Here is a 26,822-nt window from a genome sequence, read left to right as displayed (position 1 = left end):
TCGCAAGTGGGAAGGTCATACGCGCTCGTAATTTTCATTGAGTTCACAGTTCTTTTTTTTTGGATTATGGATTCCAAACTATTTGAGAATCATAGAATATTTTTTCTAGTGATAATATCAGGCTGTGGTAATCATATTACGGGTTGTCAGGAAGTGTAAAGTGGAGACTTCGTTACCCAACTTCAGAGGTCTCCACAAGTCCTACGGTACTAGACGAAGGCTCAACAAACATCGAAGGAGAAAGCTGAAGGTATGTGCCATAAGTATACTTAATTATAATATTCTAGGACTAATAACTGATTTTTGGCAAATATTTTTAGAGAGTCTGTTGGAGCGCGAATATGCCTGCGAGACATGCAAGTCAGGCAAAAACAACCCTGCAGTTTAGGGGTTAAGGGAAGGCATTTGCTTTGCTACCTTCAATCAGTCTTATTCATCACAGTCCTTTCTCCTATTTCAGTTCCTTATTTCAGGAATGGCAGGTGGACCATCATAACTTCAGACGATCTACTCTGCTTAGGAGAGCCCCTTGGTTGTGAAGGGGCGAAAAGACACTACATCTAACCCTGCAGATCGGAAAAGTACTTCCTAAGCTATATAAAAATACATTATGGTAGGATTAACAAATATAAAGCCACCATTACAGTGGAGGGGTTAATTAAAGATATACGAGTATGACCCCTGTAGCTTGGAACTTCTCTCCTAATCTGAATGAAACCTTCTGAGGGAAGGAAGAATAAGAAGCGATGCCACAGTAATGGAGGAAATAATGGAGACATTTTATTTTTTTTACACATATTATTCGTTAGCGGGATCAGATAGTCAGAAAGAGGAACATGTGGTGTAGAAGGCTATTTCAAGGGTACGAAAGCTATATGGTTCATGGCCGAGAGAGACTATAGTTTCGTGGTGACATAAAAGGGAGGTGGTAATGGGGAGACGGGGAGTTCTAGGAATGTATTTGTAAAAAATATGCAGGCCATCTGTTTACGGACTGCATTCTATCTTACCTTGGAGGCTCTGTACCACTTCTTCCTTTATAAGTTTTACTGCACACTGCACCTCAACGTTCTCTTTCGTGGTATTTATATGTTTTAGTAACTATAATGCTTGATCAGTAACAAAGAAGAGTTTATGAATGTGCAGTGGGCAGAATAAATCACCAAAGAGAGGTGCTGCAAAATGTACAAAATCACTTAGAATATGAATGTTAACTCACGCACTTTGGTAACGTATTAATTATCTCCCTGCATCCAGCGACGTCTTTTTTAGTGTATTCTTCCTGCCTCCGGACGATTTTCTCCAGCTTAACCCGACAACTGCAGCATTAGGTTTCCTGGTCTACCCCCCATGTGCAAAAAAAAAAAACGAAAAAAAAATCTAAAAAATTATTTTTGCTCAAATGAAATGAAAGAGTGCATGGAAAAGTAGGCTATAGGAAAAACAAATATGAGTTCATTGTTTACCTTACTTCAACTGTGGTGAAGGAATGAGGACATATGGGAGAAATATGTAGTGCACCCATTAAAAAAAAAAAAAAAAAAAAAGCTTGCTCATATGATGTGCATCGCAGCTACAGGTTTTCCATCATATGAAGTAAGCCACAGCTATCGGGTTAACGGGGATTTTTCCAGCTGTAGGGGTCACATAAACCCTAATAAATCACATCAGTACCAGGGGCCTTCCCTAAGTTGTTTAATATCGTCTGGTAGATGCAGGAGTAAACTAAAAAGGATGTCACCTGGATTCAAGGTGACATCCTTTTTAGTTATGCCCAGGAAACTTAAAGATTTTTAGCATTGAAAATGCCCTTGGAGGCTAAAGATAACCCCTGCGGTTCGAAGAGTCTGTCCTGAGCAGAATCAAATGGCTTAATAATAGTAAGAACAAGCTACATAATGTCAGTGTAGCAAAATGAATTAAATACAGTAGAGACTTTATTGATCCTTAGACGATCTTTTGCCACTCCTTAGCCCAATTAAAGGAGAAAAAAAAAGAAGAAGAAGGAACACGTGATACTGACAGGTCTGTTAAGGGAACGAAAAGTTCTGTGACTCATAATGATCATCTGCGAAAGATTGTAGTTTAGTGGCATTCAGAAAGACAAGGGGTACCAGCAGATTGGGCAGGACGGGAATGCGGGAAAGAATAGAGGAGAATAGTGAAGGATTTTAGCCAGTTTCTCAGAGGGCTTAAATCGTGTTGCATAGTTGTATTTTTCTCATTATTATTCACCTTACTTTGCTTGTGAAACGTTTGGTAGCTCTATGAATTTAAAAAAAAAAATCGTATCTTGTACATAACATGGGCTAAAGAAGGTGAATATTATAGCATACACTTCATTACTCACCTTTGCTTGGCTATGATGTGCTTGATATCTCTAGGAATGAAGGCAAGCAATCATACACACAACCTAGGTTCTAAGGAGTTACCCTGCAGACATAAAGAGAAAGCTTTCTGGTTAAGGTACAGAAGAAAACGGAGAATATAATCACTAAAGTTACCAAGCAGTAATGGATGTAGGCAGGTCATGTCTTTAGCAGAGCAGATAACAGATGGATACTCAGAGTAACTCCAAAGCAACCCAGAGGTGGAATGAGCGGAGGAGGCTAACAGAAAAACGGCTAGATGAGATTCGAAAGTTTGCTATGATTGGACGGAGTAGGCTTACAGCCAATAGAGCAGTGTGGGAAAAGCTAGGAGAAGCCTCTGACCTGCAGTAGGCTGTCAGGCTCTTGGTGAAGATGATGATGACGGTGATGACAAACATTTAAACAAGCCGCATCATACACAACTGGAGAAGTGGTCGTAAATGGTTTGGTATCGGTTTATCTGAATATTTAATAATCAATGTTAAACGTAGCTGCTTCGATACTCACTCTAGTTCGGTAGTGATGTGTTGATGGAGATGAAAAATGTATAACCACATGCACCATCATACACAATATAAGAGCAAGACATTTTTTATGAAGTGTCTTGTGTGAATGAACTTAAAGTTTTAGGTATACCTTAATCTCGTCAGTGGGATGACGCACTTAATTTCATTATTCATACCACCAGAAGATTATATTCAGCCTCAGGAAACACGTTGTACAATGAAGGGGTTAAGGGAGACAAAGTCTGAATTTAATCATGTGGAAGAAGGAATAGTTTTTAAAATGCATGTCATTTTACTGAAGAGTTTGCAAAATACCATCAGGCCGATTAAACACGTCTAAAAATGAGGCCTCGAAGCCACCTCGCCACTGTGGGTCTATAAGGTGTGAGAGCATCATATAGCGTGATGCTTGCTTTCGGATTCCCAGACCCCAACCCATTGCAGTGGGGGTGACAGTGAATTTTACTTCATGCTGTTATGATGGTTGACAAATATTTGCGGAATATCAGTTTGCAGTATACCATCAGGTCTATTAAGCACCTTTAAATTGTGTTTGATCAACCTGGTGGTATATTAAAAACTGTTGGGCTTAACAGGTTAGCAAGGTTTGTAAACATGGAATCTAAATTCTAAGAAAGACTGAGGATATAGAATCGCAAATTTAAGAAGGTTCGTGAATATTTAACAAAAATTTCTTTAAAACTATGAATATGGAGGCAAAAGTTTGGGTTATGGGTTTCCTGGAGACTCTCAAACACGGTCAGGGCGCCAGACTTACTTTCAGCGTACCAGTTTATTGACTGGTGGTTTTAGAAAACTGTGATTTAGTGATGGTGAAGGTGGAAGACTAGGTTCGAACGATGGTCTTGAGGAAAACCTAAGATTTAGTGGTTTTAGGGCGTGAGATTGACGATGGACGCCACCAGTAATTATTTTACTTATTTAATCGACTTAGGTACTGTTGTTTGCAGATGATACTGTGTTGTTGAGTGAAGACGAAGGGGAGCTGCAAGGCTTGGTGGATGAGTTTGGGAGAGTGTGTAAGAAACGGAATCTAAAGGTGAATGTAGGGAAAAGTAAAGTGGTGGTCTTTGAGAGAGGTGAAGTCAGTGAATGTACAGCGAGGTTGGATGGTGAGGAATTGGAAAATGTGAGTACGTTTAAGTACTTGGGTAGTGTGATGAGTAAGGATGGAGGTTTGGAGGGTGAAGTGCTTGAAAGGGTACAGCAGGGAAGAAAGGTTGCTGGTTCTTTGAAAGCAGTGATAAGAAACAGGGAAGTGGGCATGGAAGTGAAAAAGTTACTACATGACAGTATTGTGATACCAACTCTAACGTACGGAAGCGAAGCTTGGACGTTGTTGGAAGGACACAGGTCAAGAGTGAGAGCAGTGGAAATGAGTTATTTAAGAGGATCCTGTGGAGTCACATGGAGAGACAGGCTGACGAATGAGAATATAAAGGAGCGTTGTGGTGTTGATGTGGATGTGATAAGAAGCGTTATGAGGAACACACTGAGGTGGTTTGGCCATGTGGAGAGGATGGAGGGTGAAAGACTGACGAAGAGAGTGTATGTGAGTGAGGTGGAGGGGGGAAGAGGGAGGGGGAGGCCGAGGATGAGATGGAGGGATGGGGTGGAGGGGTATGTGAGAGAGGGGTGTGTGAGTTGGGAGCAGGGCAGTGAAATGGCGGGGGACAGGGCGACTTGGAGGCGATTTGTTTGCGGCCACCCCAAACGGGATTGAGGCGACTGGCAATTGATAGATAGATAGATGGATAGGTATTTTGTGCCTAACTTTGGTCCCTAAAGCTCAGCAGTCCTTCAGTGTCTGGAAAGTTGCAGGTTACTGGACTGCCAGGTGTGCTGAACATTAGTAGCATGTAATCGTAAAGAACGACATTAGACCGACATTAGATCAATGCCGCGAGGTAATGAAGAATTATAACGACATTCAGAAGTATATGAAGAGGATCCTAGTTGTGCCAAAACGATGGTATTTTACCAAAAAACATTCCTATGCATAGGTATAATTCTTCCACTTGACAATGCACGACGCTTGTATTGGTACGTTGGTCGGTAACCGCTTAGTTTTAAAAATACCTACTATGGAGTATTATATCTTAAAATATAACACAATTAGTAATTCGCTGGGTTTACTAGGGAGACACGTAGTTATTTAGTTGCTGTTGTTTTTATTTTATTTGCAATTGTTCTTGTCTTCATTATCATTACAAGAGAAAATATAAGTGAACCACATACAAAGAAAAAAAATAAGGAACTGGTATTAGGAAGCCTCCTAATCTAAATATATTATGATACATTTATTGAGTTCAGGTCCCCGCACAACGTAGTTAATGTTTTCCTGAGTACGAGAAATCTTATGACTTGTCAGTCAATGTACAGTTTCCTAATGTTTGCGCCTCATTGATTAAGTGAATGGTAGACGCCTCCATCACAACAAATTACAGAAACAAATGCGAGCCCAACACTGCAATGGCCACCGAGTTGCTGGTAAGCCGACCACTTAGTAGTCAAGGGAAGGAGTGTGGTGGATAGTTAGCGAGGTCAGGCATGATGGTGAGGGTTAAAAGGATGTCCTGAGTAAGTATAGAGGGAGCAGCTGAAGGGTGGAGGGTGGAAAGGGGAGGGAAGTTGTAATCAAGTGGTCAGAGCATACTGACAGGAAACACCAGCGATCGATCCCAGGAGATAACTATGGATTTCAATATATAGCCCAATCTGAAAATCCGCAAGACCCAATGACGCCACATAAAAGCTCTACAATTAATTCCATACTGCCAGGTCTGAATGTAACATTCCTAGCATGCATCCAGTATGGACGCGAGTGTGATAGAAAGGTAATGAGACCTGGTTTGATGAGCAATAGTAAAGACTTATTATGACTGAGGAAGAACAGCTGAACAGAGAGGGATGGAACAAGAGTGTAATTATGTGTACAAATTATAGCAGCCGATTTCTACATTCTGGATATGAATAGCGAGTTTTAGGCTACTGTACGCATTTATAAAACATTTTACGAGTCCTGATGAGCAAATGATCCTTATAGCCGAGGACCACCACATTCTGCCACAGGACAAACTGGGATTTTCGAGTATAGGGTGAGAAGTGCTTGTGAAAATTTGTGTTGGAGTGGCTGTGTTGCAGGTTGGCAAGAGGGAGTGTGTTAGTTCAGACGAGTTGGAGGTGTACCTAAACTGCATAGTGAAAGGAGAAAGAAAAAGCGATATTCAATTAAACAGAGGCAGCAAGTCAGAGATGAAGAAGATTGGTGGTCAAGAAAGAATAAAGACTCTGACTTAGCGATGGCAGTGGGAAGAGACGCTGATCTGATATAATGAGAGTGGAAAGAAAAAGAGAACGAGGCATGTGGATGAAAATGAAAAGTCAAGAGTGAGAGCAGGGGAGATGGGACGCTGAGGAATATATGTGGAGTACAGAAAGTGGATAGGATACGGAATAATGTGACTCGTGAAAGATGCGGAGTGAGGAAGTCTGTGGACACCAGAATCGAAGAGAGTGCGCTGAGATGGTATGGTCATGTGGAGAGAATGGATAGCAATAGATTGGTGAAAAAGGTATATCTGTGCGAATCTGAAGGAGGCTGGAGGCGAGGTAGACCAAGAAGATGGTGGAGGAATATGGTGGATGATTGTGTGAGAAAGAGAGGTATGGAGGTTGGTGAGGCTAAGGGACTGACAAGAGAACGAGCTGGCTGGATGAATTTTGTGCTGAGAAGCGCATAACCAGGGATTTGGCACCCCTTTGTAACGTGATAGAGTGTGGATTGACTCTATCAGATAGGTATATGTGAATCTACAGAACGTGGTGAATTATTTGTTGGTCTATCCGAGGAGGCCAGGATTCCGTGGGCTTGAATGATGAGTGGATGGTAGCTTGGCTCCTTGAACTGGGCAAACTTAGGTTGTCTGGACGTTGCTACTCCTCACCCTGCCCTAGGGTGGGAAAGGAGGTCCGGATGATGATTCTGAGTGATATATATATAAATATATGAGTTATTTAAGAGGAGCTTGTGGAGTCACGTGGAGAGACAGGCTGACGAATGAGGATATAAAGGAGCGTTGTGGTGTTGATGTGGATGTGATAGGAAGCGTTGTGAGGAACACACTGAGGTGGTTTGGCCATGTGGAGAGGATGGAGGGTGAAAGACTGACGAAGAGAGTGTATGTGAGTGAGGTGGAGGGTGGAAGAGGGAGGGGGAGACCGAGGATGAGATGGAGGGATGGGGTGGAGAGGTATATGAGAGAGGGGGGTGTGAGTTGGGAGCAGGGTAGTGAAATGGCGGGGGACAGGGCGACTTGGAGGCGATTTGTTTGTGGCCACCCCAAACGGGATTGAGGCGTCTGGCAATAGATAGATAGATAGATATATATATATATAAAGAGAGAGAGAGAGAGAGAGAGAGAGAGAGAGAGAGAGAGAGAGAGAGAGGATACAACGTGTTAGTGGGGCTAAATTGAACAGAATAAAGAATTAAAGAGAAATCACAGAAGAGAGATGAAGAGAAAGGGTAGCAAAAAAAGGTAACAATGCTGGGTAACGGTAGTAAAGACGATGATAACATGTCCAAGAACAAGGAATCATGGCATCAGAATTAAAGTGAACAGAGAAGAGGGGATTCAGCTGAAGAGAGGTGAAGAGACAAGAAGGGATAGACGATGATGCTTAAGACGTTTTCCAAAACAAGAAATTATGGGTAACAGGGTAAATAGCTGCTGAAATACCGAGGATATTTAATATGGGTAAGGTCAGCTGGTCTGTAGTGTAACAATTAAACAAGCAGTGAGCAGTTACTAGAACAACTTTCCAACTTGCATAATATAAAAGGATGGCAGCGGATCTTTGGCCAGAGTGTTATTTCCGCCGGCTTCCTCATTACTTACAGCTACAAAAAGGGTCCTGGACTGTAAATAGACGGTTGCTTGTCGTAAGCTTGAAGGAAATTTGGACGCTTTCTTTATCGGTTACGCTAATGACAGAAGAGAAAGAGGATGCGTAGAATTAATATTCGTACACTACTGACAACTACTAAGGAAAGACAGTTAGACCGATGAGGAGGCAGTTGCATAGAGTGGGTAAAAAGGACTATTAACACCAGTGAAGATGGCAAGTGACAAGGGCAATTAATTTATAAGGTAAGGAGGGCAGGTGTGAGAGATGGGGAGTATTGCCGAAGTCAAGAAAACACCAATGTGGAGGTGTAGGAGGACTCCTGGGCCTTGGGATAAGCCACTGCCCCCCAAGAAATAGGCCCTGAGCCTTTGCCCAGAGTCGGACACGTAAAAAAAAAAAAAAAAATCGAGGTGAATAACAGAGGTGATGATGACAGAAATTAAGATTTTAACACTATATACTTAACTAATTTACCAAGTTAACGTCGTTTTCAATCTCCTTTTGCTACCACCAGATGAGTTGATTATAATTAAGGGAAAAACACTCTTTGAAAGAGAAATGGAACTGAAGGATAAAGCATGGGAAAGAAGGTAAGGACGGAAACTAGCAAAGGATAAGGGAGGAAAAGGAGGCCAAAGAAGAAAGGAAGGATGAAAAGAAAAGGGGAGGGGAAAGGAGAGAAGAGGAATATGGGAAAAGGGATGAGAGGGTGAAACTCTCAAAGAAAAGGAAAGGAGAAAAAGAATGGGAAAATAAGGGGAAAGGTAAGAAAGGGAAGATACTGAGGGGAAGAGGGGAAGAGATGGGAAGAGTAGGCAGAGTTGAGTGACGTGTGGAAATGAATGTGGAGGGGGAAGTCAGGACAGGCGTCTGTGATTCACACCTTATTAAACCAGTATTGTGCCACCACAAACATCTTCTCTTTCCCTCACCGATAACGATAATAGAATTTCATTTAAACTAAGGGTATTATTGTGGGTATTGTGGTAAGTTGGTAGTAATCAGGGGTTGATGATGATTATATGAATAATAGTAGCATTAAAATCCATTTAAAGAAAGGTTTTTGTCTTCTTCCCAAGTACCTAAAAAATATTTAACGAAAATTTGGTGCATTTTCCTATTATAAATTGAGATGTTAATCTCTCTCAGGGTCCTGTAGCATACCTTTACCTAAATACATTCGTCTGTCGTTAGTTCTACTATAGAACTAGAGATGGCCTGATCATTAAACTAGCTTACTCAAAGGAAGACGTGTTGTGTATAAGGGGTTAAAGAAAATTATATCTAACATCTTCATTTCATAAAACTCCAAGGTTGCTAAAGTCGTCTGAATACGCTTAACAACACCGTGGACGACAGGGCAGGCATCTTCCATTACGCCTTTTTAAAACCTGCTCCATGCCACAAAAAAAATCATCTTCACCTGTAAACAAGAAACCTAAAAGCTGACATCATTAGAATTAGGTGTGTTGTCTTGTTACAAATTATGTAGATGTTTATGAAGTCCTAAACTAATCATTAAAATATACAGTGCAAACATGGACAACAACACTAAATGGTAGCTTGTCAGCTACTTCTATTAAGGACAAACACATGTTGTTACATTTCAATGTAAGTCAAAACAAACACGAATCTCTCCTAATGGACATCCACACGACTCCGTTCTTGTACCTACATCCCTCATCCTAAGCATGCAACACATTCCGACACCCCCAACCACCCACAAACAGTGACTCATGCAGATGACATTACCAAAACAACCTCGCACCTAACTGCAGACAACAAGATTACCTCCGCACACTTCATGCATACGTTGAAGACAGTATTCTAACGATCTTTTCAGCCAGTTCCACCACGAAACTCAGTAGCAGCAGCAGCAGCAGCAGCAGCAGCAGCTATGAGCACAGGTACACACGCAGCATTAAACTTGACAGTGTACCCATGCCACACACTCACACCCTTCCTTATGATCATTTGAATGACTCTTGATTCACCCTCAAGGACCACATGCAAGGCATCAAGAGGTAGTGTATCCCAGACTCAATGCATTCGAGACAGTTACAGGAACAGACTTGGGGTTACAAAACGAACCATTCTCCCTACACTACAAACAATATGTTTGATCAGAGATGCCCTGTGTCTCTCTGGCATGGGCCCCAATGCTATCTAAAACCCACTAAAGCACCTTGCAAATCATACAAAACAATGCTCTACGTATAATCAACGGTTGCACCAATACCACTCACACAGCTCAATAACACTTTCAAACCAAAGTCCACTCTGCTTGAGAATATCTTGATATGATAGGAACACAGTCCTGTGCAATAGCCTGTGCTGACACACAACACCATTACCTTTATATGACAGTCACACAAACAACTAAACACATAAAACAATCACCACACATTATCATGCCTCTTCAACATTATCCCGCCTTCACTAGCAGTGAAGAAACATTTATATACCCATTTCACGTGCAAGGCAATACACCTCAGTCAGAAAACTATACCCCAAGCCGGCCCATCCCCCGATATAAACCCAGCAGAGGTATCCTTGAATTAAAATGGTCGAGTCCACCTAGCTAGGCTAAGACGGGTCATCATCCAGCACTCCTCAGTTATCAGTTTAGTTTTGGGTGAATGAAATCATATACTGTATAACACGTAACCTACTTGTGGAATGGGCCATAACAACATAGCCGCATTTTGGAGCACTGCACTGCGCATACCACACGAAGTTGCAGACATATCAACAGTATAGGGAACTTACATCCACTCGCAGCCCACCTCTCGCCGAGGCAACGCCTCCACCGCTGTTCCCGGCGGGACCAGCCCCCCTTAGCATCACCGAAGAGAATTGGCCTGTTCCATCCACCAGGAGGGCGTCGGCCTAGGACCTGCCCAGCCGGAGGTCGAGAGAGCAATTTTCCTCCTTCCGCCCACCTGGACCAGGGCCTGCCCTCCCTACGACCGTGTCCGGGCCTCTCTCCTTGGTCTCCATTTGCTACGGGGCTGGGTGAGTCGTCACCGCCCTTTTCCACCCAGGGCAAGGGGGTTGAGGGCAGCGGCGGGGCGTTTTCCACCTGCAGTTCTTTGTCGGTGCCTTCTACTCAGCGCCGCGCCTCTGTCTTCCTCTGCACGTCCCGCCCTGCCCTCCACGACCATCGTTGTGCTTCCCTGCCCTCCTTCTCACGGCCCTTCCCTGCCTTTGCTGCCTCCTCTGCCAGTCGTCATGTCCCCCTTATGCTCTCATTGGAGAGACATCTTCTGCCACTTCCCTGACGGGCTCTAGATTTGCCCGTTCCCCACCACAGCTGTGGGGAAATTATTACAACAACAGGAACTTAGGGCCTACCCCATAGAGGTGGTTGCATTCCTACAGTCGATGAATCTACTGAGCCAGGCATGACTGAAGTTGAGCAATAGCAACAACAACATTATTTATGTATCTATCTATTTATTATAAGGCGACAGCACAGAGTTAAAAACTGAAGTAAACAAGACAATGGACACAGTTGTCATATCCACCACCCCAACTTTTAAGAAAGGAGTCATTTGTCTGAACAGATACCTCAGACGCACAACAGACTCACCCATGGTCAGAGAAAATCGTGATCTTGCACATTACAGCATGAATCCAAGATGTTGGGGGAGTTTTTTCAGTCCTGTAAAATACTGCATGGGAAGTAGGATGGTCTGCACTGGCTTACTTGATGTGGAGTACAGTACCATAGCCTCCAAATCTCCCTCATCTATGGTCTTCCAGATTTCCAAAAGAGTAATGAGGGACTGATCAATGCCGGTATTACCAAAGTTAGGCATTTCACTTTCCAGTGCGTCTGAAGCAGTCTGACGTCCACAATATCCTCGAGGAAAAACTGACAACCATAAATTACTCTTCCTATTGATGGCCAAGCATGAGTAAGGAAATATTCATCCATCTCTCATTAGATCGGAACTCCAAAGTTGGAAAAGAACTATTGACCACAAGAGAAAGTCTCACTGCATTTCGATGTGACGGTCCCTTCTGATTCGCTTCATCTCTGCAGGTGTCAGACCGGAGAAGGGTCTTATCTTATCGGCAAGATGTGTGATGGTACATCTGTTGGGGGAGCCACGTTCTCCTTTGGTGAGGGAGCAAGCTTCCTCAGTCAAGTGTAATTTTTAATGTGCACGATTCTGTAATGCTGTTATAAAGTTTGTGTTATTTTATTCTTCATTGTTTTTGCGTTTTTCTTACTCCTGGCAGTGAAATTTGCTGTAACGCTGCAAAGAACAGTATATTTCTTTCCTTCGGTGAGAGGTTCAGACTTATATAGTTAACTACTGACTAGTTAAGACGGGAAATAAAACGTTAAAGAAAGGGTTTCGGGGAGCGATGGTATTTATGCATTATTTTGGTTAATCTTTAACAATTATCATGAAGACTTCTATGCAAAGAAAGGGTACATCCATCACTACAACAACAAGGTCTCCCTCTAATAATACCCCGGTATATTCGCCAATCTTTTTTTTTTTATGCATAGCTGCTTAAGCTTTCCAATCTGAGGCAGTTAATGTTTCCTCTGATCCACCCCCTTGTCTCATACGTTTCTTTTTGCAAGTTGAGAAAACAGCGTAGATGTATCGGAGAGAAGCCCCTGGCGAGTGAAGCTACCAAGTTTAATCCTTCTTTCCTGTTGTAATACTCGTCTGCAGTTGTTAACCTTAAGATGACGTCTTTTGTATGCTATACTTTCTTTCGAAGTGGGTGTGCCAAACCTCTACTCAGTTGATATACCAGTACCTTCAAGTAGCCCAGGAAACCCTTCACTACTTCTGGTGGTAACTCATTATCAACATTATCATCATCTCGTCATCCCGCCTCTTTTTGCTACCTGCAGGTGGGGTGATATAGGGTCCAAAAAGCAAGTAAGAGGAAAGAAGATACTGGGAAAACCAATTAGCAACACGACCATTGATATGCCACACAGCCATTCACTCTTCATCGCAGCCCATGGAATCTTGGCTCCACTTCATAGGTACACCTACCACAAGTATCTTTATAATCACCTATCAGACGGAGTCAGTCTTATGACTGTTAAGTTAATAAAGGGATGCCAAACCCTTTCCATGCACTCCTCGGTACAAAATTTTTCCAAACAGCTGCTTCTTGTTATTTCACATACTCGACAACCTTCATACCTTACTTTTTACACACACTCATTTACTATATATCCATCTTCTTGGCCTACGGCACCTCCTTCTACCTTCAGTCTCACCCACATATACCTTTTTTTACCATCGTATCTAAACCAATTCTATCCATACAGCCACACCATCGAAACGCCTTCTTTTCACTCCTGTTGTCCACAGACTTCCTAACTACTTGTATTTCATTATCAGATTATTTCTCATCCTATCTACGCTCTTCACTCCACACACGTCTCAAAAACCTCATATCTACCACTAGTGACTTTCCATTTCATGCCACAACAAAGTCTCACCCTTGTATGTTAAAGTGGGTACCGAATCTCCATCACAACCTCTCGCAACTGCCAAACTGAGACCTCTGTTTTGTATTCAGGCCTTCACAACACCATTCACTTTTGTTCCCTTTGCCAGTCTACTTTCCATTTCCGCTGCACATTTAACTCTCTCTTCTAGCACTGCAATCTAGTGTGCCAGATGCTTAAATAGACACTTATTGGAATTAGGTTAAAGAGATGTAACTGGATGTTGCCTATAAGAATGTACGTTTGAGGGCTGGTTTGGATTTATTGGTCACATAATGCCCGTCAGGGACAAGAGACTGTTCACTCTCGCCTTAAATATCGGGAAGTAGATAGCTTACTTTCGTGCCTTACGCTGCTGATGGGGTACTGAATGATAGACAAATGAGTAGACAGATAGATAGGTGGGTAGATAGTTAGACATACACTGTAGATGAATAGACAGATAGGCAGATAGCGAGATGGATAGATACATGCTGTAGATGAATAGAGAAATATTTTTGCCATCATACTATTTTATTCCACTTATGGCACACCTTCTTTAGTGACTGGTTAATAAATTCTATTTCTGCCCCTTCCAATTGGAGGTCTCCCCTAGGCTGAAGAAAATTGTCCGCAAGTAGCACGATTAAGATTAAAATAACTGTTACTTACTGAACAGGTTAAAGATATGGTATAGTAGTAGCCTGCTAGTAGTAGTTATAATCCCTGCTTCATCTGAATAAGAACCCAGTATCCTGCAGTCGAAAGTTGCCACCCCCCTCCTGAAGTCCAACATCCCCCTGCCAGGGAATAGGGAGAAAGCTGAGGGGTGTTTGAATAACCAGGCAGAAGAACCACACAGCTATATTAGTGCCACCACGAGAAGGTGCCTTTCTAGCACCAAGAATCAAAAATCAAAGAATCATCATTTTTATCATCATTATTTATCATCATCATCATCGTCATTGTCATTGTCGTTGTCATTGTCCTTACTCATATTTTCGTTCTTGGTACCTCCCAGCGAATTTATTGAATGTATGATTTTTTTTCCGAGCTAGGGTGGTTAGATACAGGTCCATTTACTGTTTCAGTATGAATACCAGTGTTTCCAAAGTTGACTAAAATAAACTACAAGCCGGTAGGCTATGATAGCTAGCTCTAAGCTGATCAAGCTTTGCCTGCGATCAAAAGTGAGTTTCGACACTAAAAGTTATTTCCTATATGGAGGTACTCCAGTGCACCATTCCACCCAAGAATCATAGCCCTGGCTTAATAATCTTCGTAGCCTAAGGATATTGAGCGAGCAAAGTCGTAATTATAGTGTTTTTCATATTTTCTGCACTTGATGACCTTTGACCCCTGACCTGATGGATATAGGTCATACATGTACAAAGAACATGTAGTACTCATTAACGTCTAAAATAATGCGAAGTTCCATTCAATTCCATTATCCACTGTGGAGCTGGGGAACTTGAAATTTGCAGAATGGCCCACCAGAGGTACAACTTCTAGGTGGCGCTGCCAGCGAATGAAAGTGAGTTTGAACACTAAATGTCATATTTGTATGGAGGTACTCTTGTGCAACATTCCATCCAAGAATCATTGTCCTGGCTTAACCCTTCATGTCCAGGGGTTGTTTTCACCACCCAAACCACCAGAAGGTGTTTTTCTTTAAAATCACCTTTATTTAACCCCTTAACCGCGGGGCGTCACTTTCGTGACGCTTGGGAGCAAGGGATCATACTGCAGGGCGTCGCTTTTGTGATTCTGTGTTATTTTGAATTCACCCGGGCTTTCAAGTGGGGGCTTGTATCATCTATCAGTACTGCCAATGTCCAACACTAGTCAGCACTCCTAATCTCATCTGTACTCCCATCCATTGTTGACAATTTAGCCATTTCTCCCCGTTCTTGACTCCCCTCCCTACCCCCCCTCCATTACCCTATCCTCTCGCCTGCCCGGCCGTGCTACGCTAAGTAAATCTTCCCTGGAATTTTTCACTGATTTCATCCATTGAAATAAGCCCTATGTCCTATTCTTATACCAAATAATATATACAAGAAAGAAATAAGGTAAGTGAGAGTGCCATACACCTGGAATTGGCTAATTATCACCTAACAACACCTCATGTGCAGTCATTCGCTAATTTTCGCTGTTTTTTTCCCCTTGAAATATGCCGTATAATCTATTTTCGTAATAAATATACATGTAAGGAGGGAAGGGAGAAGCCTAAGTGATATTTACATTCACCTGGAACTACCTAATTTATAATGTATTGTCTAGATTTCCTGCCAATCATATCAGTGCTAGACAAAGCTGTTTCAAGATCTAACATTGGTAGCTCTGAATATATATCTCCTAAGTAGGCCTCTAATCTATTTTCGTAATAAATATACATGTAAGGAGGGAAGGGAGAAGCCTAAGTGATATTTACATTCACCTGGAACTACCAAATTTATAATGTATTGTCTAGATTTCCTGCCAATCATATCAGTGCTAGACTTAGCTGTTTCAAGAAGTAATATTGGTAACTTTGAATAACCCCTTAGCAGGCCTCCACGCTGGCCCTCCGTTATCAGTTTACTCTCATCTTCCGAAGCGAGGGTACGTATGTTTCTTCTTGCTGACTTCAAGGCCTTTTTTCACCCCCATGCAAATGGCCCTGTGACCTTTACCCCCTACTAAACCTCGTGTGGAAAGAGGTAAAGGGCTGACAATTGATAAAAGAGTGACTACGATCTTTCTACTGAGTAAAACAGTGCAAGTGGAATTGTAAATAATGTGTAAATAATGTGTAAACAGCAAGTGAAAGTAATGAATGTAAATATACGTGAACAATGGAAAATAGTTTTATAAGTTATTTCAAGTGACAGTGCACAACACAGTGTAAATAAAATAGAAATGTAAATAACGTAAATAAAATAGAGAACGTAAATAGAAATGTAAATGAGTAGTATTATAAGAATACGAGTATATACCCTAGGAGTAATGAAAGTGAAAGTTTCACTCTAGCATGTCTGAATGCTATGAGTTATGAGAGTGAAGATGAAAGTGACATTCACTCTCAATGCCAGTATACAAGACGAGAAAGTGAATGCTACGTATTTTACTGAAAGAAATTGAATCCCTACAGTGACAATAAACTAATACTACTGAAGGAAACTTATGGATAAAGACTGTAGATATATATAAGTGTTATATAGTAATAGAAATATAAAGTGTGAGGGGTTTTATGAATAATAAATGACAGACTACCAAGAGCGAACTAGTGCCAGTGCAACGATCAGACGCGCTCGTAATTTCCATTGCTTTCACAGTGTTTTTTTTTTTGAGTATGGATCCCAAACTACTTGAAAATTGTAGAATAGTGTTTATAGTGTTTGTATCTGGCTGTGGTAATCATATTACGGGTTGTCGGGAAGTGTAAAGTGGAGACTTCGTTACCCTACTTCAGAGGTCTCCACAAGTCCTACGGTAACAGACAAAGGCTCAACAATCATTCCAGGAGAAAGCTGAAGGTATGTGCCATAAGCATATGTAATTTTATTATTCTAGGACTAATAACTGATTTTTGGCAAATATTTTTTGAGAGTCTGTCGGAGCCCACATAACCCCGCGGCACACACAAGTCATTGGTAAACAAGCCCGCAGTGTAGGGGTTAAACCATAACTTCTCTGCTAAAACTATAATATAATATTATATTATATTATATTATAATATAATGCTGTAATCATAATAATAATAATAATACAGTAACAATAATACTACAAAACACTAGATCATGTATACATGCCCCCAGACGGCCCCGAGAAGACATGTATATGTGTCACCCGGACGGAAGAGGTTAATAATCTTCGAAGCCTCAGCATTTCCCGCGAGCATAGTCATGATTTTAGCTATTTTCACCATTTTTGCATTTGATTACCTTTGACCTCTGATCTGGCCAGTGTATACATAAGTGTACAGTAGAAAGCTGCAGCACTATAGTCACAGCATGCAACTCTGAGGTTGTCGTTATCATGCCCTGGCAACCTACCCCTCAACAGTGCTTCTGATTTCATGTATAATATGAGACGCATGTTATTCGTGTATAATATGTTCATGTATAATAATATTCGTGTATAATATATTCGTGCATAATAATATGATTTGTGTATGGTAGGAAATCGGATGCACTTTTGAATGGTAGGTTGCCAGGGTACGATAATGACAACCTCAGAGTAGTGTGTCGTGACTATAGACAATGTCTATAAGTATGCAAACTTTCATTCAGTTCCATCAAGACACTGGAGAACCAAGTGGGCATTTTTGAAAACTGGTATTGGTTGCTAGGGCTGCTGAGGCCAGTCTTCGCAGAGTTGCCACTCGAAAACTAGAAGAGACAGGGCAAAAAATAGATGGCACACTTCTAATAGGGAATGATCTCAAGATTACGCCTAAAGAAGTCAGAGCTTTCTATGTCGATTAATGGTTCTACAGCTCAAAACATGAAAAACATGACAAAAGCAGGTTTTCGGCCATTGCTAGGCCAGCATATAAGCTGAATAAAAAGCACCTAATCATAGCTAGAATACAAAATACAGAAATATAATGAAATGGTTAGCATGTTCCAGTTTTAATGGCAAATTCATATTTCCTCCAACTTGTTTCCGTCACCCACATAATGGATACAACATTGCAAACAATGGATTAGCCTTTACTCCAACTTCAGTGAAAGTGAATTGGATATTTTTCCAGCTGGTGGCAGTTGCTTGTAATAAACAAAGGAATTTGTACATTTTCCAGAATATTGTTTATACCTTTAGAAAATTATATTAAACTTCAGTGAGCCACCTTGTAATGCAGGGGGAATGAAGCCTTAACCCAATGTTAGATGTCTCTCCTAAGCTGAATACAATCTTCCGGAGGTAGTAAGAATGAATAAGAAGTGACATATGGCATTCAAAACGTAATAAGCACAAATATTTACACAAGGAACATGTGTAATACGTCATGTTGCATTGAAATTATATATTGCTTCCTAATAAAGTGTCCAGTATTTTTTTATTATGGGAATCCTTTGGCCTTGTTGAAATTTATTCTTGCCATTTATATATGATTACATTTAACGGTTCTTGAATTTGGCTCTCTGTAAACTTGTTTTTACATTTTCTTGGAGGGAACACTTTGCAGACCCCTGACCTTTGGTTCCTCCTGCCTTGCTTAAAAAAAAAAAAAATAATAAACAGAAAGATTTCTCATACTGAAGTGGTCAAAGAAGGTATATCTCTCCCCCGAGTTCGAAATGTCTATCCTGACATGGACAAAATCGTGTGTGGGATCAGCAAAAAGGAAGTTAAGAATGTCTTCTTTCTGAAGTGATTGTTGCAAACTGAGACAAGGGATAGTCGCCGGCATTATTTCTTTTTATAAAAAGAAAAAAAAGTTGATTATATGAGACCTGAAATTATGGTCAGTTGAATTCGAGATGGCTGGACAAATTTCAAGGTATAGTAATCTCTGACCTTTGTATTAACTCCTTTAGTGGATGAGTCGTGGTCCATAGGTAGCATATCCAACAGCGGAAAGACCTCGACGTCGATGCTTGGGTCGGTCAGGCTTTTGGATGGTTTTATTTTTTGTTGTCCCTGTTCACCAGTAGGACTATCTGAAACCTGGATACAGATTCTTTGTGGAGTTTCGAATCCTTGGGGTTGTTTGGACCTGAGCAAAAATTGACGTCGATAGGCACTGATCCTAAGCCTTCTTCTTCTCCTTCTTCCTCCCCCTCTTCTTAGTCTTCTTCTTCTTCTCTTTAGTAGGATGATGACGTTTATGTTGTCCTCCAGGGCCTTCATTCACAGACAAACTTACGGCTAAATCCTTGTAACTCAATTTTTTATACGCACGACGGACAAGGAGGCTTGAGAATCTTACTCTTTGCTCTCTGTCTTCAAAAATAAGTCCCAAGTTACGATTTGAATGGTTATAGCTGTTATCTGCGCGAAGGCCAAGAGAAGGAGTGCAAAATCTTCCCTTGTCTAGTTCTTTCTCTTAAAACATATCTAAGCTACGACGGGAAATCGATCGTAAATATGTATGAGAGTCCATCCCCAAGATCCAAGTACCCCGCCTACTGTAAATTAATCCCAGCTGAGTAAAGTCGTTTGGCAGTAGCTTAAATGAAATGCTAGAGTTGACCTGATTATGACAGAGTTAATGAAAATTATCGGAGCACTTATGACTCTCTCTCTCTCTCTCTCTCTCTCTCTCTCTCTCTGTTGAATATAATCGCTTGACAGGTGGTTGTATAAGATGTTAGATTTATCCCGACTATAAATCAAAATATTCCTCTTCTTTAAACAGACGAGACCCAGGACCCCCTTCCCCTAGCTGTCTCTGAGCAAGTCAAGCAGCAGTACATTTAGGGACCTTAATATAAATTTGATCGTTGCTGGTCGTCTTCAAGGGGAATAATTGGGACTTAGCAATATATCATCCACCTTAACCTCTTACATCACGACGACGGCTTGTATTATGCCCTTTTTACATTAACTTGGCCTACATCTGCCGTCTCCCCATCTTGAATTCTACGTTGTGGCAGTAGATTGACGCTAGAATATGAAGCTAATCACGAAGAAGTGCTATGGAACGGATACAGAGCCAAAGAGTAATCTTACTTTGCCACGTAGCAAAAGGACGAATATCTGGATCAAGTTAAGGTGAAAAAGTATAGTTTACGAGTATTCCTGTTTCTTCTAGATGGTTTTATTGGTTCTGGAGAAACGACTTGTAATGAAGGAATCACTGAGATCACTGTCTAACCCTGGAAACTCGAAAATTCTTTCTTTAGCTGAATAAATGTTTTGATGGTACCAAGAATGAATAAAGACATCTAGCTCAGTAGGTTAATGACCCGTTTGCAGCGATGTGTGTACGTCGAGGCCTTCTTCAGCATCACCATCAACATCACTTTCTTCTTCTTGTTCTTCTTCTTCATCTTCATCTTCTTCTTCTTCTTCTTATTTATTTATTTTTGTATTTCTTCTTTCTTCCTTCGTCCTTTATCCTCATGCTTCTTTCCACTTTTTCTTCTCTTTCCTCTCCCTCTTCTTCTTGTTCTTCTTCTTTCTCGTTTCCTTCTTTTTCTCTTCTTTTTTTTCTACTTCTTCCTCTTCTTTTTCTTCTTTCTCTCCTCCTTCTCCTCTACACTCCCATAGTAATGCCTTCTTTAAGAACCATGCTGCACTCAAAACCCATAAATCTAAGTGTTCCTTTTTTTCTTCAACAGACGAACCCAGATCCCCCCCTAACCTGTCCCTAAGTAAGCAGTTGTGGTCCCCTGGGGAGGAGCTCAAGGCTAACTGTACATCACCTTGGGCGCGACCACTGCCTGAGCTGCACTGGTACATCAATAACGTTAAGGTTAGGTTTTGCCCCTCACATATATACTGTTAAAGGGTTGTACGTATATTGCACCGTCTCGTGTGTTGCTGAACACATGAACGGTTGAGTCTGCTAGCGTGAGAGAGCAGACGTTGTTGCTGCTTAATTACTAACCCCTGAACCATACAATTATATGAAATATTAAAAATAGACTATATAATGAAAAGGTGGACATTGTTATAGGAAGTAATAAATGTTGATAAAACTATTATACATACATATTATATATCTATCTATCTATCTATCTATAGCCCGACGCCCTAATCCCGCAAAGGGTGGCCGCAGACAAAACGCCTCCAAGTCACTCTGTCATATATATATATATATATATATATACAGAATATACCTCTCAACTCCATCCCTCCACCGTCATCCTCGGTATCCACTGTAGGACCCTCTCCCTCTCCGACCTCCACCTCACCTACATACACCCTCTTAGTCAGTCTTTCATTCTCCATTCTCTCCACATGTCCAAACCACCTCAGTGTATTTCTCCTAATCTTTTCAGCTACATCCACATCTACCCCACAACGTTCCTTCACTTCTTCATTCGTCAACCTGGTTCAACCTCCACTTGTGTCACTCCACATGCTCCTCTCAAGTAACTCATTTCCACTGCTCTCACTCTTGACTTGTTCCCCTGTGCAAGGTCCACGCCTCGCTTCCATACGTCAGGGTAGGGATCACAATACCATCATGCAGTGACTTCTTAACTTCCATACTCACCTCCCTATTACTCATCACTGCTTTCAGTGTACCAACAACCTTTCTTCCCTGCTGTACCCTTTCACGTACTTCATCCCCCAAAGTTCCATCCTTACTCTTTCACATTTCTACTCCAAGTCCTTCTGCCTAATGATTTTACATGCTCTCTTCATATCCTCACTTCATCCAACCTCACTGCACACTCTGTGACTTCATTCCTCTCAAACACCATAACTTTACTACGCTTTGTTTACATTAGCCAAACTTTGGCAGCTTCCTCCTCCTACACACTGTCCCAAATTCATTCACCAAACCTCCCAACTCCCAGACATCTTCACAAGACTGTATCATCAGCAAACAGCAACACCGGAAGCTTCCAAATCTCACCCTCATTCATTATATATATATATATATATATATATATATATATATATATATATATATATATATATATATATATATCATCATCATCATCATCAGCCGTTTATATATCCACTGTATATATATATATATACTCCTCATGTATATATATATATATATACATGAAGTGGCTTAGGCTGTCTGGTAGAGATTGTATATATATGAGATATGCTATATATATATACTTGTAGTGTTGGAGTGGCTTTGGATGTGTGTGTATATATATATATATATATACTGTATATATACTTTATATAAGCGACACTGGTTCAACCACAGCACCCCTTGTATATATATATATATATATATATATATATATATATATATATATATATATATATATATATATATTCACTAGAGAGAGAGAGAGAGAGAGAGAGAGAGAGAGAGAGAGAGACGTCCATGGAAAACAGGGAATAGGGTGCGCAGTATATGATCTCCCCTGTGTTTGGATAGGCAAAGGTGTAAAAATAGGCATTCATACCTGATGAACTAATGACTGGTGGAAGGCTTGCTTATTGTAGCTATATACAGTGAGATGGTGAGGAGATTTCTGTGTGGTACGATAGAAGGCGAGGCTATAGAGATCAGCACAGAAAAGGATGAGTAGAAAAGCAGCTAGAATGGATAAAACTGCACCAGACTCTCATAAAATTGGTGACAGAATTGTGAGGTGGTAACACAGACTTTTCATTGTTAGCTTGGATGTATGTGAGGTACTGTAACAAAAGATTGAAGGAACACATACTGTTGTGATGTATGACGACGTTGCTGAAAACATGAATGTTCGAATTTGAGAGCTGCAAGTCTGTTTATTTGAACAGGTAATGTGTATGGATGAATGGTGATAACTGAATGAGTAGTACATTATGTGGGGTGGCATGGATATCAAGGTGAGAAATGACACTGTACGAGAGCGTGTGGAAGAAGCAGACTATGCAATTAAAAACGGAGATCAGGATATGTTAAAGTGGTATTGCCTAGTGGAGGGCATAGGTGACCAGGGAATGATTAAGAAAGTGTATGTCCCAGAAGAAAAGGGTGAGGCAATGGCAGGAAAGTGGCACCGAATCAAAAGAGGTTTGAGTATCCGAAAGGGTGAGAGGCGTATGGATCATACTAATTTTCACCCTGTGTTCAGATGAAGAAAAGTGTCAAGATAATGATGGTGATGATAATGTGTTTTAGTTCATCTTGACCTTTCTGCTCAATCTTTTGCAGCAAATAACGTAAAATATTCTCTCTGCATGATTCATTGCCCATTTACCAACCGTACTCTATGTACTTCTCAGATTCCTTCCCACAACTCCATACTGGTGCCACAGCGTGGACGTGGGCGGGGTATGGCTGTGGGAGTAGGCGTGGGCGTAGGTGGGTGGATAGGAGTGGAAGGCGTTGGACTCTCAAGAACCTCCAGGCTGACCCTTGTACTGCGAAAGTCCCACTTCATTGACGCTGGTCGGGCCACCCTTAAGTGTGATGCTACATATAAAAGCGTTTACCACAGGTGAGAGAGAGAGAGAGAGAGAGAGAGAGAGAGAGAGAGAGAGAGAGAGAGAGAGACTGGACAAACATAAATGTGTGTGTGTGTGTGTGTGTGTGTGTGTGTGTGTGTGTGTGTGTGTGTGTGTCTGTTTATATTTATGATTAATTTTACTTACAATGTATAATGAGCTAGATAGGTAGATAAGTAGATAAATAGACAAAAAGATAAATAGTAGATATAGAAGTAGATATTGATAATGTAAGATTTATATTTATTTATTTAGTAATTATTTATTCATGATTAGATAGAAGTATAATGCACCCTTGAGTGTGAAAGGGGCTAAGTTTACGATAGAAGAGTTGACTGGAAGGATGAGACTGGTGTGTATTGGTGTTGTAATGAGGTTGGGCAGATTGTGATGGTTTGGGCATGTGGAGAGCATGGAGGATGCTAATTGCATGCGAAAAGTGAGAAATGTGAACGTCGGGGGTAGGGTTGCGAGAAGCAGACCGAGAAAGACCTGGGACGAGGTCATAAAGTGTGACCTCAGGGATATGAAACTGAATAGGGAAGCCACCAGAGATCGAGCTGCGTGGAGAGCCGCCATTAGGTAACCATGGCTGACGCATGCAAGCATGTTGGATCTTTATAAATGAACGATACGATACAGTATAATGATATATATGAATGAACCTGTAAATTTCTCCTTCTGCCTTTCATTTCATTTGCATTTAACCCTTTTCACCAACCAGGTGATTAGTTAGACAGAATAACAAGTTCTCTGTGTCAACATTCTGTAGAAAAACACCAGGTGCAGAAAATGGCTTGTCTTATTCAACGTTTCGCCAAGCAGGCTTCCTTAGGAATGACTGGGGAAGCCTACTTGACGAAACGCTGAATAAAGAAGGTTCCTTCCCTGCATTTGGTACTTTTCTACAAGTCAATACATTCTTTTTTCCTAGAAGTTACTCAAATTTCAATCAGCTATTGAACTTTTCCTTCTTTGTGCTCCGTTGCTGGTGCTGTTGTTGTTGTTGTTGTTGTTGCCTCACGTTCATCTGGACGTGAATCAGGTAGACTACAAGCCAAATTTGCCCTTCTCCCGCAGTCCAACGGCCTCCTTTTGTGGGACAGAGATGGAGTTGATAGGGGCTTGTATAATAGGATTGAGGTGCCCTGCGGTTCTATCATTGCCACCACTTGAAGGCGTCCCCGTCCAAATAAAAAAATAAAAAAATCGTACAGTTAAGAAGCACGATATTAATCCTTCTTATTTATCTCCATCTTTCAGGTCTGCAGAAGTGCACTTAATAACACCGTGGTACAAGACCGCAGCGCCCTCCCAAAGGCTGTACGGGTCTGCAGTGACCGTGGTGGCAGGAGTGTGGTTAGCTGCGGCAGCCCTTGTCCCTCTCCTGTTGTAGGGCATCACACACACACGAACATTAAGAATACACACACACACACACACACACACACACACACACACACACACACACAATATGAGTGGTAGGTTCGTGACGTTTTGGGGAGCTTAGTGACACCCTTGCCTTACAAGTTTAAAGCGGTACATGCCACAGTAATATTGACTTGCATGCTGTTTGTGCTGGCCTGGTTTGTCTTGTTAAGGTATAAAAAGCATGAAGGATAATAATTATATGTTACAGACAAACAAAATCGCTAAGGAAGAGGCGATTGATAACTCCCTTGTTTGATTAGATACGTAGGGGAGGGCTGTGATAGTTGGGAGATTTTTTAAAAAAATATTTTAAAAAATTCAGGTTTAAGCAGGGGTGTAATCTGGTTTATGTTAAAATGTTGCCACATCATTTGGCTCTTTAGGTTGATAATACGAAATTCTTAGCTCTTTTCAGCTCTAAGCTATAGTTAACGAAACACAAGTGACTAAATCGTCCGAACCATCCCTACCACTGGTGATGGTTCGGACAGTAGGGTGGGATGGTTCGGCCATATGTATTACTCAGCATATTCTTATAATTATGAGAGTTTTATTGCATAAAAACAAACATTTATTAGTTCAAAGATATTTCATTTTCCTGAAGTACGATTTTTAACTTCAAACTCCAAATGAACCACTTGATATCTGTAAAAAACAAATTATAACTGAAATAACCTTCACCAGATTTAATAATGAATGACTTAACCTCTTTCTGCTACAAAATTATGCATAATTAACCTTCTCTCTCTCTCTCTCTCTCTCCTCTCCCTCTCTCTCTCTCTCTGGAATATTGACTTTACTTTTCACTTTCCAGGCCTTATTTCAAACGGAATAACTTAAGACTTTGAACGCATATTGTAGCCTGCAAAACTGAAATAGAAGTTGTAATACCCCTTCATTCTTTTAACACTTTGAGGAATAGGTTAAATAAACAAAACTATTAATATTTATTCCCTGATAACTATTAAGAATGGTGTTTCGCTATGTGTTCAAATATAAATGATCATAAGTAGCGTTATCATTTGATAAGGTCATGACTTGGTAGTAGTGGAGGGATAGTTCGGACTGTCCGAACCATCCCCCTCCTCAACTGTCCGAATCATCCCAAATCTATGTAATTAATGGACTGGTATTCTCAAGTTTCACCCGAGAGAGTTTAACATTCGTTTTTCATTGCAATATGTTCTACATGCAACACAGATTCACCCTGTTAATGCACAGTTCGATGCCTGGCATATTCATAAAGGTAGAGCTTACGATATACACTCAAATTATTACATAGGAGATGCAAAAAAACATAAAATCTGACCTGCATCAAAAAGTGGGAGGTTTCTAGCTTGGAGGTTCCGTGTAGTCGAAGTAAACAAACTCTCCCACTTTCACGCAGGATCACACGGCCCTCGGTCCCATACGTTTCTCAGGGAATGCACTGCCCAAACCATCCCACTGTCCAAACCATCACCGCCCTTCCCTAATATTCTTGTCGGTTTAGTAGTTTATCTAACACCTCATCCTTTGTTAATTTTTGAAGTAAACTAAGATTCTACTGTAAAATTACAGAAATCATGCAAAAGTGAATATTATGAATGTAAGAATCGCATAATAATTATCATATGGACCAGTCCTTGGCAGAGTCAAAACGCACAGGCATTATACGGCACCTCGAGAGGTTGCAACAGCCTTGATTTATGGCTACTACACACGAGCACGAACAAGAATGCTGCCGTCAGTATTTGAAGTAATTCGGCATTAAAGTTTTCAAGAATATTAAGAAAACTCATGTGGCAACAGCTTGTTAAAATTTTTGAAAAGTCATTTTGCTGATGAGAAGATGGTAGAGAGCTTTTTTGCCCTACGAGAATATGGTCCTAATTATATTCTCGTCGGCATAGAAGGCCTTATAACATCACCCCTTTGCCAGTTTAACGCAATAGGTGTCTCATTGATTATCCCTTGGCTGCTGAACGTTATAATTCTGATACAGTTTGCATTAAACACAATAACACTGGCTAACATTAAAAATGTTCAGTAAAAGAGATATTT

General features: G+C 41.0%; 1 protein-coding gene across 1 annotated transcript in view; it reads left to right on the top strand.

Moving 5' to 3' along the window:
- Window positions 1-24,744, top strand: part of LOC145393823 (uncharacterized) — a 189,645-nt gene extending 164,901 nt beyond the window's left edge. The window contains exons 3-6 of the mRNA XM_080267867.1: window positions 20,555-20,688; window positions 23,127-23,175; window positions 23,227-23,341; window positions 24,612-24,744. Of these exons, the coding sequence (XP_080123993.1) occupies window positions 20,555-20,688; window positions 23,127-23,175; window positions 23,227-23,341; window positions 24,612-24,744 (431 nt within the window). The remainder of the gene's footprint in view (window positions 1-20,554; window positions 20,689-23,126; window positions 23,176-23,226; window positions 23,342-24,611) is intronic.
- Window positions 24,745-26,822: the final 2,078 nt, after the last annotated feature.

This window comes from Coenobita brevimanus, chromosome 25 (assembly GCF_032717465.1).
Source record: "Coenobita brevimanus isolate Jiangsu-jjx chromosome 25, ASM3271746v2, whole genome shotgun sequence".
Taxonomy (NCBI): domain Eukaryota; kingdom Metazoa; phylum Arthropoda; class Malacostraca; order Decapoda; family Coenobitidae; genus Coenobita; species Coenobita brevimanus.
Note: the sequence above shows the minus strand (reverse complement) of the source record. Positions and strands in the feature narration are given on the sequence as shown.